The sequence below is a fragment of the Nelusetta ayraudi genome, unplaced genomic scaffold (assembly GCF_046127955.1).
Source record: "Nelusetta ayraudi isolate G7.1 ecotype Tasmania unplaced genomic scaffold, CSIRO-AGI_Nayr_v1 ptg000002l, whole genome shotgun sequence".
NCBI lineage: Eukaryota > Metazoa > Chordata > Actinopteri > Tetraodontiformes > Monacanthidae > Nelusetta > Nelusetta ayraudi.
The window spans coordinates 2,539,199-2,564,723 of NW_027466052.1; the positions used below are offsets into that span (position 1 = coordinate 2,539,199).

Genomic DNA, 25,525 nt, shown 5'->3' on the forward strand with positions numbered 1-25,525 from the left:
TCAATATGGTGCCAACCGACAAATGAACCATTTACACTCACTCCTTCCAATCACCTGACCAATCACCAGTGGCGCTAAGGCAAAAGAGGCAATTTCTTTTAATTAACAATAATCACTTATATTAAGTAAATGATGTGTGTAAATTTGCAACAACATATCATATAGAAATCAAAAATATAAATCACAATTTTCAGCGAGATGGATCCCTTTTCGTTATTGCTAAGCAGTTGCAGTAAGCCAGCCAATCAAAATTGGAAGATTGGCCCTTAGAGACAAGAAAATTCAAGAATGAATCCAATTAGCAGCATCGCTTCAAGCTCGGCTGACACTAGGCTAGACTAGGCTAGGCTAGGCTAGGCTAGGCTAGGCTAGGCTAGGCAATGCGAACATCAATAGATAGATGTTCGGCCGATATCAACCGAACATAAAAAAAAAAAAAAAAGCAAGCAAGAAGGATGCAGGTGAATTGGTGTTTTACTTAATGTTTTACTTAAAATAAAAGCAATATTTCTAAAATTTCGACAAAGTCCAATTGCAATTTGAAGGTGTTTCCATTTAATGATGTGGAGCGCATAAGACGGAATTACGTTTGCTTTGGTTTGTTTATGTTTATTTGCTGTCAAGAATGGTTGTTATGTTTTTCTCTTTAATTACTTTTAAAACATATTCCGTTTCCTCCTCCAAACACAACGCGCCATTTTCACTTGCAGTGATCTGGTCACGTGACGTGACGTACGGGGTCGCAAAAGTGTTTCCATGACACTTTAGCATTATACCGCTACATTGATTTGTCTGGAAAATCACCTCATGAGAGCGTAAAAACCTTTTAGTGATATTTGAGGTTTTTTTTTTCGGAATTCTGGTGTTTCAGCTATGATTCAAAGAAAAAAGAATAATAACGTCGATAATTTAAAATGAAAACACTCAGCAGAAGAGGACCCTTTGTCCAGCGGCGTTTCCTGCTCCATCGCACACTCGCACCATTGCCGTCCCTGTCTCAATATGATTTATTGTATTTTGCCCACATTGAAAAGAGAAATGATGTCAGCGTGATGGTGACCATCATGAGCAGATGGGCCGCTGTCACTGCCGTCGCTGCCGTCGCTGCCGTCGCCGCCGCCAAACACAAAGTTAAAGTGGACAAAAACAGGACGTGAGCGGCGGGTGGAGTGGCTGCGTCTGCTTTCTGTCAAATGTGTTAGTCATCCGCTTGCCCTGAGGGGGGCACTCACGATGCTTTCTAATGGTCACCCCCCCCCCAAACAACCCACCCCCACCCTTACTGCCATCCCCCCCACCGCACCCCACCCCCCCCCCCCCACCCGACCAGCCAACAACCACTCTAAAGTCTTTTATGATACCTCTCTCTCCTCCAGCGCTTCCTTTTGTCGGAGGATGAATGCATGGACCGCAGCCGCCGGCTGCCAACCTTAATGCCACCACCCTCACCCCACCAACCCTCTCACCCCTATTGACCCCCCCATCACCACCACCACTCCTACCCCCACCCTGGAAAATGTGAATTTCATAACTGATATTTTCGCTGTTGCCTCATCCTGCGAAGGAGAGAAAGGATGGAGGCTCAGCATCACTTGCGCGCGCACACACATACACATTCACACACGCGCACTTATCTGGCCCAATGAAGACAGTGGACATAGAGGTGCATGCTGGGGACCTGCCTTGCTAAATGAGATGCAGACATCGTTTCAAGTCCCAAAAATATTTTATGGTTTTAGATTTCAATGTGTCACTTGAAATTTAAAGTTTCTAATTTTTTAGCCAGAGTTCAAAAATATGATGCACGTTTTGCATCAATAACCTGTGAGGGAGATATAAAGCCCAGACACAAGCCAGGGCCAGAAACAAGGTGTGTGCATCAACAGGTCTGGAGCAAAATTCCATCTACTGGCATTTTTCATCCATCCCTCCATTTTAAAGTTAAAGTCCCAGTGATTGTCAAATCCCGGAGGAGGCGAAATTTGTCCTCCACCGTTTTCTATCACAGCTTCTCCTGCACTCATGACCGTGTGGTGCTGGAGCTGAAAGACAAACGGACAATTTGGAGTTCCCAGTTGACAACTCTTGGATGATGTTGAACTGCGGGAGGAGCCAGAGAACCTGGAGAGAACCCAGGCAGACACAGGGAGAACACGCAGGCCGGAACATTCAACGGCCCCACAGGGCCGGCGATCGAACCCGCAACCTCGTCACTGTGAGGCGACAGTGCTGACCGCTGCAGCACCGTGTCGCTCCGCAAGCGTAGTTCCGCCTGGTTCATCTCGACTGCGTAGCTCCAAACACAGACCTATCTCGACGGAGACCTTCAGGCGGGTTAAGGTGCCACCTTAACACGCACGTACAACATACTTTCTTGATGACACTTCTCTCATCTTCTTGGTCAACTCCGAGACCGGAGCGCCAACAGAACACACACACACCAACGCGCCCAGAGTGTCCTTGAGAAACAACAGGCAGCGATTGTCTCGTTTGTCAACACTCATTACACATATTGATCTGACAGAAGGCGGCCGGTCGGCTGCTGAAAGAGTTCAGCAGACTGGAAAACGCAGCCGCGCCGCCGAGGATCATGGTCTGTCCGGGGTCCAAGGCCAAACAAAACGGACGGAGGAATCAATCCCAGAGAGAGGAGGCCGGGCGTTTGACAGCGACGCGTTGCGTCTCTATCAACTGCCTGACACGCCGCAGCGGTTCAAAAATATGATACAAAAACATCCACTTATATACATATTTTGATTATTTATTGTTATATATCTGCATCTGTTGTTTATTGTGAGAGCTTTAAGCCTGCAACTCCCTCTGGCCTGTCTGCCACTCTGGCTACTTCTAGCTCTCTCTCTCTACATTTTTTGTATTTTCCTCTCACCCCAACTGGTCATAGGCAGATGACGGCCCTCTGGTGCCTGGATCTGCACTGGGTTTCTTCCCGCAGGGAAGTTTTTCCTGGTCACTGTCGCACTTTGCTTGCTCTGGGGGCCCAGTTGGTTCTTTTTCTGTGATTGTACAAAGCGCTTTGAGGTGTTTTTGGATGTGATTTAGCGCTGTGCAAATAAAAGTTGATTGATTGATTGATTGATTGATTGATTGATTGATTGATTGAAAAGGAGGAAAAACAACTATATTTCACAGCGCAAGCTCAAATGAAAAAAGCCTTTAATTTGATTGATATATTTTGACAGGACAGTTTTTGTTAATGAACAGCATGCACAAAATGTCATCTAAATACGGCAGAATTATTTCATCATTTCATCAAATAGAATTTCATACACACACACACACACACACACACACACACACACACAACCTGCCGTCGTAATTAAAAATGCTCACAAGTTGGTTTGTCCACAATCCAACTCTTCCCATTTAAAAGGTCTGAAAGACCACTCTGTTATATTGTTGGGTAGCTTGTTCCAGTTCATGCTTTTCTGACCTGACGCTACATTATGAGCAAATGCATCTGAGCTGCACTTCACAAACCCCTGCAGGGGTTTCCCTCGTCCCAATTGTCCCTGTTGGGTTTTCTTTCTATGAATCCTTCCAGATGTGACGGACGTAGAGTCCCGCGCAGAAACACAACCGGGCGGGTAGTAAAGGACCTGAAGCCGAGAGCAGACGCTCGTTCCTGCATCGCAGCGACCGTTTATGATGCGCAAACAGCGGCTGACGTGCTGCAGGCAGGGAGCGTGTTTACTTTCTTCATTCACTTATTTATCCCTCCGGAATGAGGAGGACAAGGAAGGGAAATTGGAGGCAGGCGGGGTGGAGAAAGTACAGCGTCGACTGAAGCGTCAGGGAGCGAAAGGCAGAAGACGGAGGGAGAGACGACGAGCGGCGGGCGGCGCTCTCCTCCGTGGCCGGCGGCTGCTCGGAGAAGAAGGACTGTTTGTTTAGTATGCAGCGGACGGCGGGCGGACTGGAGGCGACACACTGCGGCCCCATTGCGCTGATTGGAATTCTGGTTTGCAGCGCCGAGGCTGAAGAACACGTGATCGGGGAACGACTGTGGCCACGTGTTTATGTGTGTGTGTGTGTGTGTGTGTGTGTGTGTGTGTGTGTGTGTACGTGTGCGTGTGTGTGTGTGTCGCTTAGGCGTCACAGGCCTCTTCGATAAATTCTGATTTAACGACTTCTCACAAATAATCAGCTGGAGGCCTAAAGATTAAGCATTTCTCAATTTCGGCAGTGACTCACGTTTCTTGGCCCCTGGAGAACTTCAGACACAAAGTAGCGGCAGGTGAGGAGGAGAGCACAAGGCAGGTGTCTTCCTCCGGAGTTCTCATCTGCATTTTATGTCCAAACAGTTTATCGTGCAATATCAAATTGTGCCTACTCTAAACCGTGTGTGTGTGTGTGTGTGTGTTACTTTTTAAGGGTCTGATCACGCAAGGCTGCTCCACTTGAACAAAGGCAGAAAATGAAAAGTGAAATATGGAACCTTTAAATGTTACTACAGCCACCTCTTTTCACTTCTCTTTACTGGAGACAAACAAAAAAAAAAAAAAAAAAAAATGACTCATACGAAAAGCCCACCCCCACCCCCCTCCCCAGAAACAGAACAAAGGATGACATTCATTTAGAGGGATCTCTTTTTATTTTTCTTCGTTTGTGACACTTTGAAGCCAAATTCCAATTCTGCACCTTTTCTCCAAAGTTTTCTTTGGAATTCTGATAACGAGGTGCCAAAGCTAATCCACGTTGCATACATGACGGGTTTTTCAGCAAACCTGACAACCTTTGAAAAAGTCTACAAGGATTTTTTTTTTTTTCGGACGACTCATCAAGCAAGGCTGCTGAAGACCTGGAAACGGACAAAATTTATCAACGTGCTCATTTGTTTTGTATTTGTGTCCTACTTAATCCATGGGAACTCACATCGGCAGGATACACAGAAAGGATGTTGGGGTGGGCAAACTTTTTGACTCGTGGACCACTATAGGTTCTAAAATTTGGCAGAGGGAGCCGGAGCAGATGGACTGAGTGTTTTGGTGACCCACTTCATAGGAGGAAAAAATATATCATGGGATATGTATAAAACATGCTTTAATGTCCATTGAAAATGAACAAAAGTGTTACAACCAAACATCTGTCTTTGAAGCCTCACGGTATTTAGCTCTTTATTGAAATGACTCTTACAACACTGAAAAAAATGGATGAAATATACAGCTATTTTATGACTTACATACTATTAAAATGATTTCTTCCAGTTCGGCAGGCCGGATGAAAAAAACCCAACGACCCACATATGGCCCCCGGGCCGGAGTTTGCCCATGCCTGGTCTAGCGTAAGTCACTGCAAAGCAGCATGAAAAGTCCTGGAAAGGATCTAGGAACTACATCATTGATGGAAATGGAAACTCAAACATCAAACATTTTGTTTTAGAGGTAAAAACAACAACAGCAGCTGAAGAAAGCGTATCAACTGATATGCGCTCCGCTGATCCCGTATCTGCACACACACACACACACACACACACACACACACACACACACACACACACACACACACACACACACACACACACACACACACACACCTTCTAAAGTAAAAAAAAAAAGAAAAAAAAAGAAGCGGTTAATTAAGGTAAGAGCAGGCTGGACGCTGCATTACTGTTATTGCAGCTCCACACTTAGTGACGAATGTCTCAGTGACACATTTCTGCAACAGCAGGAAATGAGGCGAGCCGCGCAAAAACAACAACTCATCTACTGTGTGCGTGCGTGCGTGCTTGCTGACCGATTTCAGCCGGAGGAAAGATCCGCAGGCTGCAGAGCGCAAAACCCAGCACCGGCGGACGCAGCTGCGGGTTCTCACGCTCCTCCGTGCTAATTTTTTGCTCAACATCGCCATCTAGCGGGACGCTGCAGCGTCGTTCTTTACCGGTGCCGCGGGGGCTGATCGATGGACACACGATCGCCGTGCACGGGTCGCCGGGCTAATTTTACAAGCGTCCTACGTACACACGCGTGCGTGCAGGCGCGCGCGCTGCTTATTTCCAGTCCCGCGGAAATCACGAAGCAGCGCAACCCAACTCCCGGGATGAGTTTCCCCGAGACTAATTGCAAAGTGGCAGCGAAGTCGTTGGAAGCAGAAATGACGCAAAGACTCAAATCTGCTCAAAGCAAAGTGGAAACGATAATTCTGGATGGTGGTTTCCAGTCATGCGAAGCTGAAACTTTCAGTTTCCTATATTCTTCATATTTATTATTCATTTATGTTTTCACGTTTTCACCAGCAGAGTGATCTCCTCAGAGATGCAAAACCCTGCAGGAAAACAACTCCAAGTAATCAAGAAAGCGAAATATCTAAATAATAATAATAATAATAATAATAATAATAATAATAATAATAATAATAATAATAATAATACTGTAATAGTATTTTATTATATTTACATAGCCGCTGCACTGAGTAATAGATGTATCGGTGTGTTTGCATATCTGTTTAAAGGGGGGAAAGGACAGTGTCTTACCTGCAGGATGCAGCCAAAACAAAAGTTGACTCCACTAGATTGATTTTACGCAGCACACAAAATGAAAAACGACCTTTTTAAAAAAAAAAAAAAAAAAAAATGAAAGCTGCCCGAAGTCACTTGAACAAATGAAAGGAAGTGGGAGCCTTGCCGTGAGAAACGGGAGTAAAGTCCTGAGCATCCACCAACTTGTCTCGGTGTCTCCTCTCCGCCACTATCCCAGCCCAGCGCGCCTCCTCTCCGCTGCAGCTGCGGCTTCTGTCCTAACAGCACCAGCCAAAGAGCAACAGCGGCGTCGAGAGGAGTGACTCCGCCTCACCGGAAACCGACGCTGACGACTTCCGCGAAAGCCTTTGGAGCTTCTCCTTCATGAAGTTTTCAAAGGTTTTACTAAATCGAGGATGATGGGAAATCGTCTTTGGTCACTTAAAGCTGCCGATTTAATCGTGTTTAGATGTTTAAATGTTGAGACTAGAATTTACATTTGCTCCAACTCAATTTATTCGCATTAAAATGAAGATGGGGGAAAAAATAAGTCTTTAAAAAGTTGAGTCTGAGCTACAGGTCAATTGCCTCCAAAACAGCCTGCTTCAGAAACAGATTCATCTCAATTGCAATCAACAACTCTGAACATTGAGGGGATTACTCATGTCCTTTGTCTGAATGTGTTTTTGTCTGTATGGATAACTATGTCGTGTTTAAATGTTGGAACCTGTACTAAGCTGTACTGAAAACAAATTCCACCAGCTTGGCTGTGTGGTAATGGACTCAATTGAGATATGTCTTCTGAATAATGATAACCGACAAATAGGGACTTATGTTCATATTTGACTAATCAATTTTAGTAGCCACCAGGTAAGATAATTTTGAGTAAACTAACCTTCAATAATGAACCCTTTTATATCTTGATTCAAAATCTAAACATTATTCAATTTAACCTAAATAGAGAGTGTTGGCGAGTAATCTATTACTAAGTAATCCACTACTGTAATTAAACTACTTTTTGAGTAATGGAGTAATGTAACTAGATTACTGTGGCAAAACGGGTAATTATGTCATAATTATTTTATCAAGTAATGATTTTGTTACTATTCCGAAATCTTCTAATCATTTTAACAATATGGGCCGTGCAAGAGGCACCAGTACTGTACGAGTTTTGTGTTTTTTTTCTGTGAAATGCGCAGTTTGTGTTCAGACAGCAAACATTCATTCATATCAAGACGACAGAGGCAATATTTGGAAGTGCAAAATTTGAACTTTAATTAAGTTTATTCCAAAGCACTGAGCCAGTGTTACTTTATTTTTTCAAATAAAGAAATTTAAATTAGTAAATTTAAAAAATAATAATAAAGTAATTAGTAACTGTTTACTTATGAAACAAAGTAATTAAAGAAGTAATTTGATTAATTTATTAAGTAGTAATCAGTAGTTGCATTACTTTTATGGAGTAATTCCAACAACACTGTTGTCAGACATGCTTAGTTTCCTCCATCCATACTGGTACTCCTGAATGATACATTTTCTCGTCATTTCTCTCTAGGTCACAACCCCACTATATTCCCGCACTGAAAAGAGAAACTGAGTTTCTTTAGAGTCATCAGTTTCCCTTCAGTCCGACAGCACGCCGGGCAAGTCACGCAGTGATGACGTCAAGTCGACGCGTCGCGCACTTCCCGGAAGTGGAGTGCCAATGTTTACAAGCTTTGCTTCCCGCGTAGATTTAGAAGCCGCGGCAGCCGTTCCTCAGAAACCGCTCCTTGCCGAGCTGTGAGCATGATTAAGACGGAGAGGATCCTCCACTTGAAGAGCAGCCGCGGCGGGAAGGTCCGCGTGGTCCGCGAGCACTATCTGAGGGAGCGGGTGCCCTGCTGCAGCAGCCTGTGTCGGCACGGCTGCGACAATGGTACCGATTCCCGCGACACAGCTTCCACGACACCCGCTTCCCTGCACGTAAAGTGGTGTACTGTATTTGCCCTCTTGCCGCCGTGTTCGGTGTTTTGGCCAAAATCGCGACCACCCGATTGCTTTCACCAGGCTACAGGAAACATTAACTCGGATCAGTGACTGATGACGCCTGGTCCAACAGCTGAAAATGTTCAATCCACTCAGTGGTTGGTCGGTCGACTGATATTTACTTTGTGGTATGTTGATGAGCTCCTTAAGTTTAAAGTTACTGTTGTATTGCAACCTCAGGTGGCAAAAAACAAGTAAAATCTCACATCAAGGGAGCAGCAATGCCTTCCTGGAGGTGTGGTCACCCCCTGTCCCAATGACAACGCTGGAAATCAGATTTGTTTTTAGACTTTGTGACATCACAAAGGACCCGTTGCAATAAGGCGCAGCAGCAGCAACAAGTCACGAGAAAATGACGACGTTTGACTCTACTTAGTTTTGTTTCTAATCTACGTACAGACTAATCAAGTGTTTCGTCTCACTTCCCAACCAGAAGGCAAAGTTCTGCCCGGAGACTTGACCCACTATGTGGTGCCTGATGTGGGCGTGGTGGTGGACTACCTGGAGATCCTGGAGTTCACAGAGCTGCAGGGCATCGTCTTTACCCAGACCGCCTGCCAGGCCGTGCAGCACAGCAAAGGCCGAAGGTACAGTACTTTGCACCGAGAACGCAGATGCTATACTTTTGACGCTCAGCAGCGCCGCCGCCTGATGTCACAGGGCTGCCGAACGTCCCGCCTTTAAGCTTCTCTGGCCACTTTTGAGCCAGTCCCCAGACGGTGACCTCACTCCTTAAAGCGCGCACGGGCAGCGTCGGGGTCGAGCTCGAGCTCATTACATCAAAGCGCTGCTGACCAAGCTGGTCCAGGTCCCGGCTGCAGCTCACAGATCCTCTCCCACACAAATGGCCGCTTTTGACAAACTTGATGAACCCTGGAAATAAGGAGTCCCCCCTGACCTGCCAGCGTGATTTCTGCTGGCGCTGCTGCTTTCAAACGATGCATCATTAATATGATGAAGCCTCACTTTTGATAATGTGAGGGGGACGTAGCTTGTGGCGCATATGCTGATGCCACACTGTGTGAGTAATTGCAGTGCTCCGTCCACATGCGGGAAGCCTGCGGGACTCTGTGTGTGTGTGTGTGTGTGTGGGTGTGCGCATGAGGCCACATGTTTTTCTTACCTGTTGGGGGCCGACTACAAACACTGACCTTGTGGGGGACGAGTGGTCCTTGTCATGCGACAACACATTTCTTTGCAGTGCTGCTCTCTGTCACTTTTTTTCCACAATTGAATTGGAACAGTTTCGAGAAACCAGCAAATATGACAATTGTCTCACTGCATTGGATGCACACTGTGTAGCAGGAAAAAACACCGTGGTCCATTTTTTTTTTCCTGAAACCGCACAAGGCCAACATGTTTTTTTTATATCTTCCTTTTCCAGTAAGTGGGATTCTAATGAGTAAGAATGGACAATTTTAAACTTTTGGTGGCCCAAAAAAACCCCTCAAATGCAACCAATAAAAATCAGGAAAAAAAGTGTGTGGATAGCAACATTTGACAACACTCAACCCATCAACAGAAAAGGTCAGTTTGTGTTTAAAAAATAATAATAATTATGTATTTCATATTAAAATATGTGTCATTTATGTTGTAGATAAACAGGAAAACCCCAAAATTAAAGAATAAAAAAATTGCTTATCACTTTGGAACACTGTATGGTCAAAGTTGCTCTCTTTACAGGTTTTAATAAAGCCGTTAGCAAAACTTTGTTCATTTGGAGTCCCTAAAACTAGCTAAATAAATAAAATAAATTGAACAAGAGCAGCATCTTGTGGCCGAGTTCAGTACTACAACAGCCTTCTTTCTTTCTAACCAAGGAAATATTAAAACAATATATTAAACATAACAGTATTGTAATTTATCCTACACTTTCATCAGTAATCTGAATGTTCAGACCTGTGGCCGACGTCATCAGCCGCTGCAGCTCCTGCGGTTCTTGCTGTGTGTGTCTACGCAGGCAGTACAACCGGCTGCGCTCGCTGCTCAAAGACCCTCGGCACGACTGTGTGCTGTTCACCAACGAGTTCCAGGAGCAGGCCTACTGTCCGCGGGAGAAGGGCGAGAGCCAGGAGGAGTGGCAGGCCAGGTGCTTGCACGTCGCTTTGCACACACAAGCACATTCACTCAAGCACATTCACTCACTCTGTTGTGTAGTTCAGTATAAAAGTGGATCATATATTAGAAGGATATCATTTTAGAGTACCTCGTCTCTGGGGTCACTGTTCAGTATATTTGCAGTACAGAGAAAAATAGACGTGTTGAAAATAACGTTGGTTGTTAAAAGTGTCAACATCCACTAATGGATCACTGGTCCATTAATTCTGGTCTACTGGTCTGGTCACTAGTTGATTATATATCTGGTCTGTTCAGTCACAGCTTTTTCATTTTCAGGCAAAATTATCAACAAATGTATTGTTTTATTAATGAAAAAAAAATCATTTCTAATTCAGCATTCAAGTACATTTCAGGACCTGTACTGTCTTACTTTTAGTTGAGTAAAGGAGTCGAATCAGCACTTTTACTTTTACCAAAGCATTTTTTTTTTTTTTAACGCAAGTGTCCGTACTTTTACTTCAGGTCAAAATTTGAATACTTTTGCCACCTCTGCTCACTAACATACTGAAATCTCACCACTGCTGAACGTGTGTCTTGGCGAGGCGGATAAACCAGTCAATCAACGAGTCGACCTGTATTTGTGAATTGTGTGTGTATTCAGGTGCGTGTACTCGGCAGCGGTGTGGTACTACAACCACCTTGCGGGCGCGATGAACGTGGTGATGATCACAGAGAAGCAGGACACGGTGGCTCAGTACAGCTGCCTCAACAGCGGCGTGTTCGTCATCACCCTGCAGGTACAGACGGGGAGGAAACAGCAGGAATTCTGCACTTGTAACCGAGCGAGTCTTTATTTTTCTTTTACGTTAATCTACGCTGACTGTGCGGAGAATTGTTTTTGGAAGCTCTGCAAGACGAGCGCGCCGTCTCTTAGCTCCTCTGTGTCTGAGGTGCCATCTCCCTGCCTAACAGGACTACTTGAGAGACTTCTGGCCAGCTCTGCAGGCGGCTCGGGAGCTGCACGTCTCCATCTGCCAGGCGCTGCAGGAGAAGGAGAGCGAAAGCTCGCAGAAGGAGTTTGCAGAACATCTGCCCGCCGAGGTTCTGGAGGCCGGAATCAAATCCGGACGCTACGTCAAGGTGCAGCCACCGAATCTGCTCTGGTCCTGGGTGTTTGTGTGTGTCGGGGGGGATGATCTATTTGTCTGGCATCAATTGATTTAGTTTCAGCACTGTGGACAGCTCCACAAAAGAGCTTCTTAAGAAGTCATCTATCCATCGTGTCCTAGCGCCCCTTCTTAGCTGAACCCTTCTTACTAGCGTTGTTAAATCATTAAGAAGGGTCAGAACTGAGAAACCCAGCCATTGTTGAGGTATAGTAGGACTAGGAATGATGAAATATTCAAGAGTCGCAGAGAATTCTGACGCTAGTCAGGAAGTCAGCGGGGCAGAAGAGCTGCCACATCCACTTGGAGATCAGTTGCATTCCCAGTACGCCAGGTAGCTCAGACCCTCAAACCTGAAGTAGGGATGACCCTTCTAGTGAGAAGGATGCTGGAAACCCCCTCCCCCCCAGCGTCTAATGTCGCAGCCCATTCTGTTCAATGGAGTTGCTCACCCAGAGCATACGCAATTACTTCCGCATTATGCAACCCCATAAAGCATGTATAGCAGTAGTGTCACTTCCCATCATGCCTCTGTAACTCACACAGCCAAGAGACAGCGCATGTGGCGCTGTGACTTTTTATTTTTAAAATTTTTTTCTGGGGATTTTCCCCTTTTTTTTTTGTAAGATTAATAGTCCATGGCCTAAAAAGCTACAATGAAAAAAAATATTTTGAACTGTGTTTCAGGCCACAGTCGGCTGTCAGCTGTTTAAAGGGCATTTATTTTTGTATTGGGGGGGGAAATGCTTTTTGGGCCACTTTGGGTTGTTGGCTGCAGTACCGCGAGTGGCCACTGGGGAAAATATTGGGAGTCTGGTATTCAGTTCTTATGGTACATCCATGGGAAAACCCTGAATCTGAAACTGTCAATGCCTTGGGTCGCTAGCTGGGCCAGTCAGACACAATCCCATCGGCCCAACATGTTGTTATGCAAAACATGAATGGATGGTTAATTTAATACTAGTGAACACAGTGAGGTTACTACAAGTTTTAGATATATTGTGCTAAACCTAGCGAGCTGCAGTGTGGGAAGTGGGATTTTATTTCTTGTTTTGGTGGATTTATCATCACAATCGCTCAAATAAGTGACTTTTTTGTTGTTGTTGTTGATGTTGTTGTTGTTGTTTTTCAAAACGCAGGGCACCGTGCAAGTCAGCAAGCACTGCAACGAAGCCGTCGTCATGACAGACGGCTCGTCCAGCAAAGACTCAGGTGACGACGCACAGCGGACCAACAGCAGACGCACCGAGCTGTCGTCAAATTTTTGCCTATTGTGTAATTCAGCATTTCTCAACTGGTGGTTCGTGACCCAAAAGTGAGTCGCAGAGCTGTTTTGATTGGGTCGCAGCTTCATGGCCACTTTTTTAAGAGATTTTTATATATATGTTTATATGAAAATGTTGGGGATATGTTTTGCAAGTCACACATTTCAATTCAATCACATGGATAGATAGATAGATAGATACTTTATTGATGGAAAAATAGGCATTTACCGCAGTTTGAAGAGGGAACTAGTGTAATAAAAGACATGCAAGAGATTAAAAACTGTAAGTTACTAGACATGATAGAAAGTGGGCTAGCATTTTTAGCATTTTTATATATCATTGGTCTCAAATTCATTATAAGGGGAAAAAAAATGTTGGCCCTGAGACTCCACCAGTTGAGAACCACTGGGATCATTAACGTAGTCACTCAATCTGGGTTAATGATGTGAGGCCAAATGTACAAATTACTTTTCTGCTTGGGTTAGATCTGACCAGCGGTGTGCTGGTGTGCGGCGGAAAGCACCGGAACAGAGCGACGCACGGCGACGTGGTGGCGGTGGAGCTGCTGCCAAAGAGCGAGTGGAGAGGGAAGGCGACAGCGCTGAGCGAAGGCCAGGCGGAGGAGAGGAGCAGCGAGGGCAGCGGCACCACGCCCACCGGTGAGACTCCCTGCCAGCGAGCTGGTGCTGGACCACACTGGCAGCTTTTATTTCACCCTCCCACTGTCCCCGCCGGCAGGCCGCGTGGTGGGAGTCCTGCAGAGGAACTGGAGGGACTACGTGGTCACCTTCCCGGCCCGGGACGCCTCTCAGTCCCAGGGCAGGAACTCCCAGCGCATCCTGGCTGTGCCCTGGGACCGTCGCATCCCCAAGATCCGCATCAGCACCCAGCAGGCTGATGTTCTGCAGGTACGCAGCGCCCCCCTCTGACCGCTGATTGCTACTGTGCAAGTGGATGGCGAGCCCGCTGACTGGCATGTGGTTGTTTCTCTCTCTCTCCCTCCCTACCAGGAGCACCGAGTGGTGGTTCGCATTGACTCGTGGGAAAGCACGTCGCTCTACCCCAACGGCCACAGCGTGCGGGTGCTGGGTCGGGCCGGGGAGCTGGAGACGGAGATCCAGACCATCCTCATCGAGAACTCCATCCACGTGGCTCCTTTCTCTGACGCACAGGTGAGGGACGGACGGACTGACTGACTGAGCCACCCACTGACTCACTGACTCACTCACTCCACCCACTGACTCACTCACTCACTCACTCATTTCACTCACTCACTCAATTGGCTAACTGACTCACTCCACTGACTAACTCATTCATTCTCTTACTTCACTCACTCACTCTTCTGACTGACTGATTGACTCACTCACTCACTTACTTACTTATGAACTGACTCACTGACCGACTCACTGACCGACTCACTCACTTACTCACTCACTCCACTGACTGACTCACTTACTCACTCACTGCACTGACTGACTGACTCATTCACTCACTCACTCCACTAACTGACTGACTGACTGAGTCACTCACTTCACTGAGTCACTCACCCACTCACTCATTCCACTCACTCACTCACTCACTCACTCACTTACTCACTCACTGCACTGACTGACTCACTGACTGACTGACTCACTCACTCATTCACTCACTCACTCCACTGAGTCACTCACTCCACTGACTGACTCACTTACTCACTCACTGCACTGACTGACTGACTGACTGACTCACTCACTTCACTGAGTCACTCACTCACCCACTCACTCACTCCCTCACTCACTCACTCACTCACTCACTGCACTGACTGACTCACTCACTCACTCCACTGACTGCACTGACTGACTGACTGACTGACTGCACTGACTGAGTCACTCACTCCACTGAGTCACTCACTCACTCACTCACTCACTCCACTGACTAACTGACTGACTGACTGATTGATTCACTCACTCACTGACGGACTCCCACCCACCTGCCGCCTGCTCACCCCAGCGTCTGTGCCTCAGCTCAGGGAGATGCCCGTCAACTCTCCCGAGAGGCCCTGGAAGGTGGACCCGGCCCAGGTGGCGTCCCGGCGGGACCTGAGGGACACTCACCTGGTGTTCAGCATCGACCCGCTGGGCTGCGAGGACGTGGACGACACGCTGTCGGTGCGCAGCCTGGCCGGCGGGACGCTGCTGGAGCTCGGCGTCCACATCGCCGACGTCAGCCACTTTGTGGCCGAGGGTTCACTCACCGACCTAGAAGCACGATCAAGGTGGGAGAAAGTGGCCGAGGTCCAACCGACTTCAGCATCAAGTCTAGCGATCAATCTTTGTTTCTCAGGATGACTTAGTTATATGACATGCACAAGCTTTTCCTGCTGTAGGGCCTAATATTTCTGTCAGCGCGGGCCGATGATGATGGAATCTGCTGCTAAACAATATATTCCCTTGGGGTTAGTTTTAATTTAGATTCTGTTTTTAATAAGAAAACATTCTAGGTTGCGAATGGCACCTCCTCCCAAACACTCTAAACACATCAGAGCTTCCCAGTAGGTTTCCACACATCTGGAATTCCAGTTCATTAAAATGGAAAACAACAGACATTGGAGAGGGATGAAACACCCTTCACTGCCTTTCTGTTTTATTTTCTTTATATCTTTATTTTAAACAATTTCAGAAAAAAAAAAAAGATCAAAATTTCAGATAACGTAAACCAAATAAATGCAAAGAAAATCGGCTAGTATTCCCACGGCTACTCATATACATATTGGTTTGCTTGGACACATTTATTATGTTTTTAATTTACATTTATCATTTTTCTCTTTCAGTCCTTTCCCAGTTTTCATTCCATCTCCTTCCCTTCTCCATGTTTTACTTCTCTTTTCTTGTTTTGTCCTAAATGAAATAGACCCCAATTTTAACACACTCAATTAATTCCAAGTTGTACCATCAAACAACACTTTTCTTAGGCTAGTTACCGCAGCGTCCAGTGATGAAACTACTGTGACCGACTTTTTACTGACTTGTGGGCGTCTTTCCCAGGGCCACCACCTACTACCTGGCCGACCGCCGCTACGACATGCTGCCGGCGGTGCTCAGCGCCGACCTCTGCTCCCTGCTGGGGGGAGTCGACAGGTCAGTCGTCACACCACGCACAACAATAAGGATGCCCAGTGTGCGAAATATCGTCAATATTTGGGGGCTGTGGGGTTCCCCATCCTTCTGATTCTTGCTCAGTACAGTCAATTCGGAGTTGCCATCTCACAATTCACCACCCATGCATGTTTTTGGAGTGTGGGAGGAAGCCGGAGAACCCGGAGAGAACCCACGCAGACACAGGGAGAACATGCAAACTCCGCACAGAAAGGTCCCAGGCCCGGAAGCAAACCCGCAACCTTCTTGTTGTCATGCGGCAATGCTAATTAAGGCACCATTGTGTCACCCCAACACCAGAAACTTCCTCTCCATGGAACCCAAAGCTCACTTTGCTAGTTAACTCTGCTTTTGCTTGCCATCCAGTTTTAGCAGAAGACTCTCACTGTTACGTCTTCTGTGTATTATTATAAACGGTGATCTTAAAGACATTCTAGTGACCATTAGTGACAATAACATTTGCCTTTTTTTTTAGATTTTTGAAAATATATGAGACCCCCTTAAAATTTTGCTCTCGTTCTGGAAAAGAGTAAAGATACCGATACATGAATAAATGAAATGATCGGAGCCGAGACACAAGCACAGTACAAACAACAGAACAGATTCAACAAGTGCAGGAGCTCAAGTGAATGCGAGTGCAAGTGCGAAGAGATAAGGAAAGTGAAGGTCTCTTATACCTTAGACCGGGTGGGGAAAGGATAAGGAGAGGGGAGGAGAGGATGAGAGGAAAACAAAGCACAGCGAATTTGCTCATCCTGACAGATTTACAGCTTCCTCTAGTGGACCACGAGGGGAGGTTTCTGAGAGGTCAGCCCTTAGGATGAAGGTCAACTTCAAGTGCACAGACACCGCCATCACGAGACCATGATGGCCCCTTACAGTGCTTATGGGCAATAAACATAAAGATGGGACAGACAAAGGATTCATACAACAGACTCAGACAGGGACATATCAACGAGGCTGAAAGCAGAGACTTCTGGTCATCATGTACCCCACTTGAGGTTAAAAGGACAGTGATCTCATCGTTATATTAGTAAGCTCAACAGACTATATGCACTAGAAATGAGTATATGGATAACATAAATTCAACAGAATAAGAGAATAAAACAAGAATACTTATTTTCCATTACACTCTCAAGGAGTCTCGTGGGTTAATCGGGTGGGTTCGACCCCCGTCCCGTCCCGCTGCCCCACCCAGTATTTCGCACACTGTGGACGCCGCTCGGCAACGTCACACGCTGACACGCGTCAACCTCGGCGTCTTACCCTGCAGGTACGCCGCGAGCGTGATGTGGCAGCTGGACGCCGGCAGCCTGGCCGTCAGGGACGTGTGGTTCGGCCGCACCCTGATCCGCTCCTCCTACCAGCTGCACTACCAGCAGGCGCAGGCCCTCCTCCTCGGCGAGGGGCCGGTCCACGTGGCCGAGCTGGCGGAGCTGCAGCCGGAAGCTCAGGACGCCAAGCTGGCGGAGCTGACGCAGGCGCTGGAGACGCTGACGCGCATCGCCAGACACCTGCGGGCCCAGAGGGACAGAGGGGGCGCTCTGGAGCTGGAGGGAGTAGAGGCGAGTGTGTGTGTGTGTGTGTGTGTGTGTGTGTGTGTGTGTGTGTGTGTGTGTGTGTGTGTGTGTGTGTGTGTGTGTGTGTGTGAATAACAGTAATACTCACAGTGATAAGGTATAGTTATGTAATAACATTTATTATTTTTATATATATATATATTTATATATATATATTTGCGCGCAAGCCGCAGCCCTCCTGTTCACACTAGACGTGCATTTCTCCGCGAGGGTCGAGCTATTTTTTTCATCAATTTCACATCGTCCATCTTGACTTGACAACAACTCCTCTCTGCCTCCCTCTCTCGCTCGCTCTTTCCCTGTTCGTTTGTGTGTTTAGACACCCAAAACTAATCGCGATTAATGCGTTGACAGGGCTGACAGCCCTAATTTATATACATATTTGTATCTGGGGCTGTCAAACGATTACATATTTTTAAGAGGCGGAGTCTGCTCCAGGTTCCTTCCTGCAGGGCAGTTTTTCCTGGCAGCTGCAGCTCCGGAGGGTTTGAGTTGGTTTTCTGTTGATTGTGCAAAGACGCTTCAAGACGCCTTTGGCTGTGATTTAGCGCTTTACACATAAAAGCTGATGGATGGATGGACGGATGGATGGATGTGCATTCCTCCTGACTGACTCTGTCGTCTGCCACCGCTCAGGTGCGTGCCCAGCTGGACCAGGAGAAGAACATCACGGCGCTGGTCCCCCGCCAGCCGCTGGAGGTCCACGAGACGGTGGCCGAGTGCATGATTTACGCCAACCACTGGGTGGCGCGCAAGATCCAGGAGGCCTTCCCCCATCAGGCGCTGCTGCGGCGGCACCCGCCGCCACGCCAGGAGTTCTTCAGCCAGCTGGTGGACAGCGCAGAGATCAGAGGGTTCCGCATGGACACCAGGTGGAGCACCTCACCGTCGCGCTCACACACTGTTGCCAGAGCGGCTCGACGGGCACTGGTGACCTTTGCACCACCGGGGGGGCGGGGGGACACATCCACACAGCCACCGATGCAGCTTTTGTGGCAGGAGAAACCTGCGGAACACGCACTGGGGGGTGGGGGGAAGTAGCAGCAAATGCAATGACGCGTCGGTGTTGCTTTTTTCAAATATATTTCAATTGATCGTCTGTGTGTATTTTGTGCAGAACGGCTCTCTCCTCCATGCAAATAACCCTTGTTAGCCTCGTTAGCGCCTCATCCACAAAGACTTGGCAAACACCGCCTGGTGTCTCTTCCGCGGTCAGAGCTTATGAGCTGTGAATGATGTCAATGAAATATATTGAGTGAAGTGAAGGGCCAAAAATAATTTTTATTTATTTAATTCATAGATACGGCAGCTGACAGAATGTGTTTATTTCTCCGGGGGTGCACGATTTGAAAACGTTTTACCACATCACCTTTAAATCCGTGTGTAAAAGATGCATTTCATCCATCAGAAACAGATCAGATCAGATTTTGTTTCCCTTCCTCGCGCCCTAATTCTTCATCCTGTGGCTGCAGGAGCAACAAAGCGTTGGCGGAGTCTCTGGACCAGGCCGAGGACCCCGAGGACCCGCTGGTGAACAGGCTACTGAGAATGATGGCAACCAGCGCCATGTCACAAGCGGTCTACTTCGCCACTGGCCTCCAGTCCCAGGACCAGTTCTACCACTATGGTATTGACTAAAGGTCACATGATCAACGTGTCAGTGTTCATCGCTGTTGTTATACTCGCTCCAAAAAGCAGAACGTGACCAATTGGAGCAACGTTCACTTTTCTGTGCACTCACTCGCTAACACAGAGCTTAGCAACCTGTGAGACTTCACCAGGAGGTTTGTTCCTCAGCCAATCAGCTGAGAAGCTGGAAGATGCTGAGGGATGATCAGTCTGTCTGTCTGTCTGTCTGTCTGTCAGGCCTGGCACTGGACCGCTACACTCATTTCACCTCACCCATTCGGCGCTACGCCGACATCATCGTCCACCGCCTCCTCAGCGCAGCCATTGAGGCCGATAAGGGGGCGGGACATTCCAGACCTCTGGCCAGCATCAAAGAGCTGGAGGACACCGCCCACCACATCAACCAGAAGAACAGGGTCAGTGCCGACTTCTTCTTCTTCTTCTTCTTCTTCCTCTTCCTCTTCCTCTTCCTCTTAATGGCCGCTTACATCTTCTGGGTTATTTCCACATCCTGAAGGAGCTTGGTTCAGTGGAACAATTTGGTGGACATCCAGCCTTTGATGGATCCTTCCAGTAAAAAAAAAAAAAAAAAAACAACGCCCTCAACAACGCCCTCTGTCTGTCTGTCCTCTCACTGCAGGCGGCCCAGGAGGCTCAGAAGTTGTCGACGCAGCTGTTCCAGTGTCTCTACTTCCGAGAGCGAGACCCTCAGACTGGCCCCAGCTACGTCGCCAACGGCATCATCTATGGCATCAAGAACAATGGCCTGCTGGTCTTTGTCCCCGAGTGAGTAGCTCAGCTGATAAAATACATTTTGCTAAAATTATTTTTATTTTATTCCATTTTTATTAAATTATTTTTTGCCTTTGATCGTCATCCAATATATTTAAAAAATAGGGAGAGCCTGGGGGTCCATTTGCGGCCTGTTACGCTTTTTAATCCGGCCTCCTGAACTTCCCTCCCCCCCCCCCACCCGTTCTCTCCCAGGTACGGGCTGAAGGCGCCGGCGTACCTGAAGAACCGGGAGGGTCAGGTGGTGGCGGCGAGCCCGGACGGCAGCTGTGACTGGCAGAGCGGCTCCGTGCGGCAGCAGCCAGGCAGCATCACCACCAGCTCCAGCTGCGGCTCCTCCACCTTCAGCCTCTTCGACCACATCACCGTGAGTCACGTGACCCCGTGACCCCAGAGAGTCGTACCGTCTGTGTTCAGGCTTCTCCAGTGACGCTGCTTTGCTCTCCGCAGGTTCGCATCTCGGTCAAGTCGACGCCATTCCACGCCGACGCCGTCAAGCTGGAGGTGATCAGCAACAAGCCCCGCCCCTCCGCCGAGGCCCGGCCGCAGCCCGCCCGCTCGGCGCAGGGCCGCAGCCAGCTTGTCCAGGAGGTGGTGCGGCAGGTGGAAGAGGCGCAGCAGCAGGCCCAGGAGAAGGCGGCCCGGAGGCCCAAAGCCTCCAGAGAGGAGAGGGAGTTCGGCCAGAGCAAGACGCCCAACCTGTACTCGCTCCTGGAGGAGGTGCGAGAGCTGGCGTTGCTGGACCTGGACGCCATGGCGCGCCTGTGTGCCACCACGGCCTGACCCAACGGAGCCGGAGAGGCTTCTGTGACTCAGGAACAACCGAAGCAGGACGTCCACAGCCTCAGACACGCTGACTCACACTGGCTGCGATGCTGCACTGACGATACAACACACAGTTGTTGAAAATCTGCCCTACTGTGATGTCACAAAGGGCCGGGTGTAGCTTTTGTCCTCTTCCTAACACGTGGAAGGAGGATCCAGTGTGAGCATGGCTGTAAACAGAGGGCTAACTACACTGCTTGCTTTAAATCTAGAGAGTTGTTTTTTTTTTTATTGTGCAGGGACTTTTAAATCCATTTTTGCCAACTTGATGCCCACTTGATCAGCATCATTGTCACCAAGATGACAACATTAAACTTGAATAATGATAATAATTCAATACCGTGTCGAAGATTCCATGGAACATTTTACGGGTTTGATTAGTGAAGTAATGTTGTGCAAATATTCATTGTTTCACTTTATTTAAAACACATCCAAACATTAACTCATTACAGGGAAAATAATTTTCAGGAGAAGAAAAAAAAAAAAACATCCTATGACATCAGGAGTGTGTGTGTGTGTGTGTGTGTGTGTGTGTGTGTGTGTGTGTGTGTGTGTGTGTGTGTGTGTGTGTGCGCGCACGCTGACAGAAGCCCAATATCAACCTCCGAAAACCCTTCAGGGAGGTGTTGCAGTCAATCATCTGGAGTGAAGCCATTTACCTCTGCCGCCCCCTGGTGGCTGGATGCAGTAGGGCTCGCTGCAGTTGGGTCGTTAGAACATGAACTTTACTGAGTCTCGAACTCGTTTTAAATTCCAGGATCAGAATTCAGTTTGAAGCAGTGGAACCGAGACATCAGGCCTTCCTGCACCAGATCCAGGAAGTCACAGCGTGTGTCCTGCGCTTGAGTCTCCGTCCTCATCCTCACTGCTGGGCTGACGAGCAGGACTAGAGCTGCTTGCTGGTTCGGTGGGTTCAGAGTCTCTGAGTGGGACAGCAGCAGTCTGCTGCGTGCTGCTGATGCTGCTGCTCGACTCTGAACCTTCCATCTCCTCATCCGGAGCGTCAGGCCTGCTGAGGACATCTGCGGCTTCGTCAACACACATGGACGAGTCAACAGCCGAGTCCGAAGGTTCTGCCAGGGTGGGACAGAGTCAGCCGTGAGCGATTGTTAACCCTCCTTTTTATTTCACCAGCACTTGATGCCAAGTCTCCTCTCACCTTCCTGCTGCTGCTGACGAGCCAGCTTCCTCTCCAGTGCGCGCTGCCTGTTGAGCTCCATGCGCTGGCGCTGCTCCTCGGTCAGGGAAGGGGCAGCCGGGGTGGAGTGGACCGGTGCGGACGCGTCATCAGGAGAGGTGGAGCTGCTGAACGGATCAGGATCTCCCAAGACGTTTGCTTCAGGAGCCGCTTCTCCACCTTCTAAACACAACAGCAATGTTGTCACCATTTACTTTTTTTTGCTTGTAAAAAAAATAAATAAACTTTTTTTTTTTTCAGAATACATATGTTGTTGATGGAATTGTTTCATTTAGCATTAACATTTTCAAAACTATTTGTAGGAGTTAAACCCTAATGAATGGAGCCTCAAACACCGTCGGCTTTAATATATAGACGCTATAGCCAAACCCGTCGGATAAAATTTCTCATAAATAAATTTGCGATCAAATTGACCAACTGCAGCATCCACACGCTGACAAAGACGCTGTTTGCAAGGCAGCAGCAGCTTCCTGTTCCTGCCGCAGCTGAACCCTGGCTGTAGGAAGCCGATTGGTCCAGTCATATTTGGTTATACAGCTGAAAAGGATTCAGATCGGGGCCTTTTAGGACGGCTATGAGATGCATCAGGTGTGGAACCTCTGTGCTCCAGCAGCCTTACAAGTGTACGACATCCAACCTTTATATTTACCCCTAGCTGTGGCGTTAATGCTTTTTTGTTCCGTACCTGTGTAATCTTCATGTGTGAGCGGCATGTCCAGTCGTATCCTTTTCAGACAGGTCTGCAGAAAACAACAAGTTCATACTTACAAAAAGCACTGTGCAGAAAAGAGAGGGGAGGGCATCTAAACGTCACCCTGTTCCCACCTGGACTTCCTTCTTCTTGCCGAGTCTCTCCACTCGGTCAATAAACTCTTCAAACTGCACTTTGGGGTAGAGCCTGTGGGCCCAGTTCTCCATCTTCTGCATGAGCAGTCGTAGGTCCTCTGCCTACTCCAACAAAAAACACACAGCGTCAGAATGAAATAACTGGCATCATTCATGTCGTCCCAGCAGACGTAGGCAGCTTTTACCTCGTGGCCTTTGCCTTTAAATCGAACGTTATCAAACAGAGTGCGCAGAGCTGGAAGTCCTCTGTCTGAGGTCAGTCTGAGGAGAACACCCAACACGACGTCAACCACATGTAATGCCAACAAAGTCTTTCCGAGTGTTAAACGGCGCCATCTGTCGTACCTTGAAGAATCTAGTTTGGGTTGTGGCCTCTTCACCGTTTTCCTCTTGGCAGCAGGGACCTCGGCCAGCTTGGAAACGTCACCGTCTTCTGCGTCTGCATGAGTCACCCATCAATTTCAGTCGGTTGGGCCCAAACAAATAATTTGTGTGCAATGTCCCTGCGTACAGTTCTAAAAGTATATCATTTTTTTTGTTTTTTTTTCTTCTTACCATCGGCAAAAGGTTCTCCATCACCTTGGTCCCACCGGTTTGGGGATTGAGGAGGCGGGAGTGGAGGAAAAGCCTCGTCATCTGAAAGACCATTTTCTATTGGATCTGACATGGTGTCAAGCTACTGGAAGAGAAGAAGACAAGAATGTGAAAACACAGAGATAGATAAGCATGTGAGCATTAAAAGGCACTGCTGAAACAAATGTTAAAATAGTTACTTTCCACAAAAAAAGAATTGACGCTGTCTCAGATAGAAAGACAGTTAGAGGAAAGAAATAATAATAAAATAGGAGCTGTGTGGTACCTTATTTTTTTTAGTTTCTAATCTAAAAGAATATAAATGTATGAAGTCATCAGGTCAAACAACTTCAGTTATAATGAAACAAAACAAACGGGATACATAAAAAAAAATAAATTAAAAAAAATGCAAGGCGCCTTATCATCAAAATATGTATAACTGCTTGAATATAATTTCTTTACTTCTCTAAATGCATTTCACATAAATGTGGTCATGCTTTATCCGCGATTGCTCACTAATTCATGTTTGAGAAACTCCGAAAGAACCATCGTATCATACTGTCAATAAAGTTATTGATGGGGGCGGGGAAACATGAGCTCGCCCACAGCTACGTCATCAGGATGGCGGCAAACTCGACCCGGCCGACCCCCCGGCACACATAAGCACACGAATAAAACGAGTAACGTAAAGTAAACATAACGCAAACACGACGGTCCATTCACGACAGAATTCTCACTGAGCGTGAATGTCGGCGCCGCATCAACGAATCGTGTCAAAAAGGTCAACAGCTGCGCTGAACTTAAGAGACGGGTTGCAAGCGAGTCAGACGGGCGGAAGCTGTGAGTGCACACACAAGTTAGCGGCTCGCTGCTAGCGACGTAGAAAGGCTCAAAGTGACACAAGTGACTGATGAGAAACAAACAACCGAGAAATCACAACGGTACACTGCGGTGTTGATGTACCTGTAGACGCTGAGCGCTGCCGCTGTGGCGGGAACATAAACACGGCGAGGGAAGAGTACCTACTTCCGGGGAGTTTCGTGGCATTTCAAAATAAAGGTAGAAAGAAGCTTTTTCTTTCTTTTTTCTTTTTTTAATAGACGTTACAGAGCCATTGCCGTACCTCACTCTTATTGTAAAACAACTTAACACATCGTTGAAAACATTAAATAGCGTAAGAAATGACTATAACAAGCTATATAAGAGAAAACCTCTTTGTTTAGTTTTAATTTGTTCAAACAGTCATTTGACATACATGCAATGCACAACTGTCATCAATTTGGATAAACAATCAAAATCTCTGGTGATTCTGTATCGGTGCTTAACATTGGGAAACTAAATGTGTCCACATAAATGTGACAATTTCTCTTTTGTTTATTTGAAAAAAGTTAATGGAGCCACAATGGAAAAATCTAAATCTAAATTATTTGTTATTCCGATGCTTTTGTCGTGAAGGCTAAAGCTAGAAAACAAGTGTTCTCCGGTGATTTCCGGTGTCTGCTAAAATGCCCAGAATAGACAGTTATTGATCTGAGAAATAATTCCTCGCTGAGCAATAAGAACTGTATACCAGGCTGGCAATATGACGGCGCAGCGATTTTCTTCAGTGGCCACTGGGGTACTGCAGCCATAATTCCCATGCCGCCTAAAAAGCATTTTCCCATAGACACCTGTAAATTAACAGTTGACAGGGCGACCTTTGACCTGAAACAGAATTCATAATAAATATTTGTACTGTATATTTTCAAGTCATGGACCAATAACTTTCTTAAAAAATAAAGCTTTAAAGGTCAGAAAATCTCCTGAAAACAGTTTATTACCAGCGTCACGGCGCTGTATTGCTGTGTCTCGGCTCGTTCTGATTGGCTGTTGTGTCCTGATGCATCACGTGGGTGAGTTACAGAAGCATGATAGGAATCTATTTCAAAATGGTGGACTTTTTTGGCATACGTGCTG

General features: G+C 47.1%; 2 protein-coding genes across 4 annotated transcripts; one reads left to right on the forward strand and one right to left on the reverse strand.

Moving 5' to 3' along the window:
- The first annotated feature begins 8,157 nt into the window (after positions 1-8,157).
- On the forward strand, positions 8,158-21,159 carry dis3l (DIS3 like exosome 3'-5' exoribonuclease). The gene is made up of 18 exons (XM_076049793.1): positions 8,158-8,393; positions 8,937-9,090; positions 10,464-10,592; positions 11,223-11,358; positions 11,534-11,701; positions 12,867-12,939; positions 13,478-13,651; positions 13,731-13,900; positions 14,003-14,164; positions 14,996-15,246; positions 16,016-16,108; positions 17,400-17,691; positions 18,343-18,578; positions 19,179-19,333; positions 19,573-19,751; positions 19,976-20,121; positions 20,323-20,494; positions 20,578-21,159. The coding sequence occupies exons 1-18, from the start codon at positions 8,264-8,266 to the stop codon at positions 20,908-20,910; spliced, it is 3,153 nt and encodes a 1,050-aa protein (XP_075905908.1). The 5' UTR covers positions 8,158-8,263; the 3' UTR covers positions 20,911-21,159.
- Positions 21,160-21,457: 298 nt separating this feature from the next.
- Positions 21,458-24,610, reverse strand: tipin (timeless interacting protein). 3 transcript variants are annotated; one of them, XM_076049669.1, is made up of 8 exons: positions 24,533-24,610; positions 23,552-23,675; positions 23,342-23,435; positions 23,182-23,257; positions 22,976-23,098; positions 22,836-22,890; positions 22,112-22,309; positions 21,458-22,025 (listed from the first exon to the last, which is right to left on the reverse strand). In XM_076049669.1, exons 2-8 carry the CDS (start codon positions 23,661-23,663, stop codon positions 21,775-21,777), a joined length of 909 nt encoding a protein of 302 aa, XP_075905784.1. In that variant the 5' UTR covers positions 23,664-23,675; positions 24,533-24,610; the 3' UTR covers positions 21,458-21,774. The 3 variants fall into 3 exon arrangements, with proteins under 3 accessions (XP_075905784.1, XP_075905621.1, XP_075905703.1); XM_076049506.1 differs by having other exon boundaries at positions 22,112-22,312; XM_076049588.1 differs by having other exon boundaries at positions 22,112-22,312; positions 23,552-23,672; positions 24,533-24,576.
- Positions 24,611-25,525: the final 915 nt, after the last annotated feature.

Excerpts from the sequence above, each read along its gene's own strand:
- dis3l (XM_076049793.1), top strand. The coding sequence starts at position 8,264 with ATGATTAAGACGGAGAGGATCCTCCACTTGAAGAGCAGCCGCGGCGGG. Across the intron at positions 11,359-11,533 it reads TGTTCGTCATCACCCTGCAG|GACTACTTGAGAGACTTCTG; the intron begins GTACAGACGGGG and ends CCTGCCTAACAG. Across the intron at positions 13,652-13,730 it reads CAGCGGCACCACGCCCACCG|GCCGCGTGGTGGGAGTCCTG; the intron begins GTGAGACTCCCT and ends CCCCGCCGGCAG.
- tipin (XM_076049506.1), bottom strand. The coding sequence starts at position 23,663 with ATGTCAGATCCAATAGAAAATGGTCTTTCAGATGACGAGGCTTTTCCT. Across the intron at positions 23,258-23,341 it reads CCCAAACTAGATTCTTCAAG|ACTGACCTCAGACAGAGGAC; the intron begins GTACGACAGATG and ends TGTTCTCCTCAG. Across the intron at positions 22,891-22,975 it reads GCAAGAAGAAGGAAGTCCAG|ACCTGTCTGAAAAGGATACG; the intron begins GTGGGAACAGGG and ends TGTTTTCTGCAG.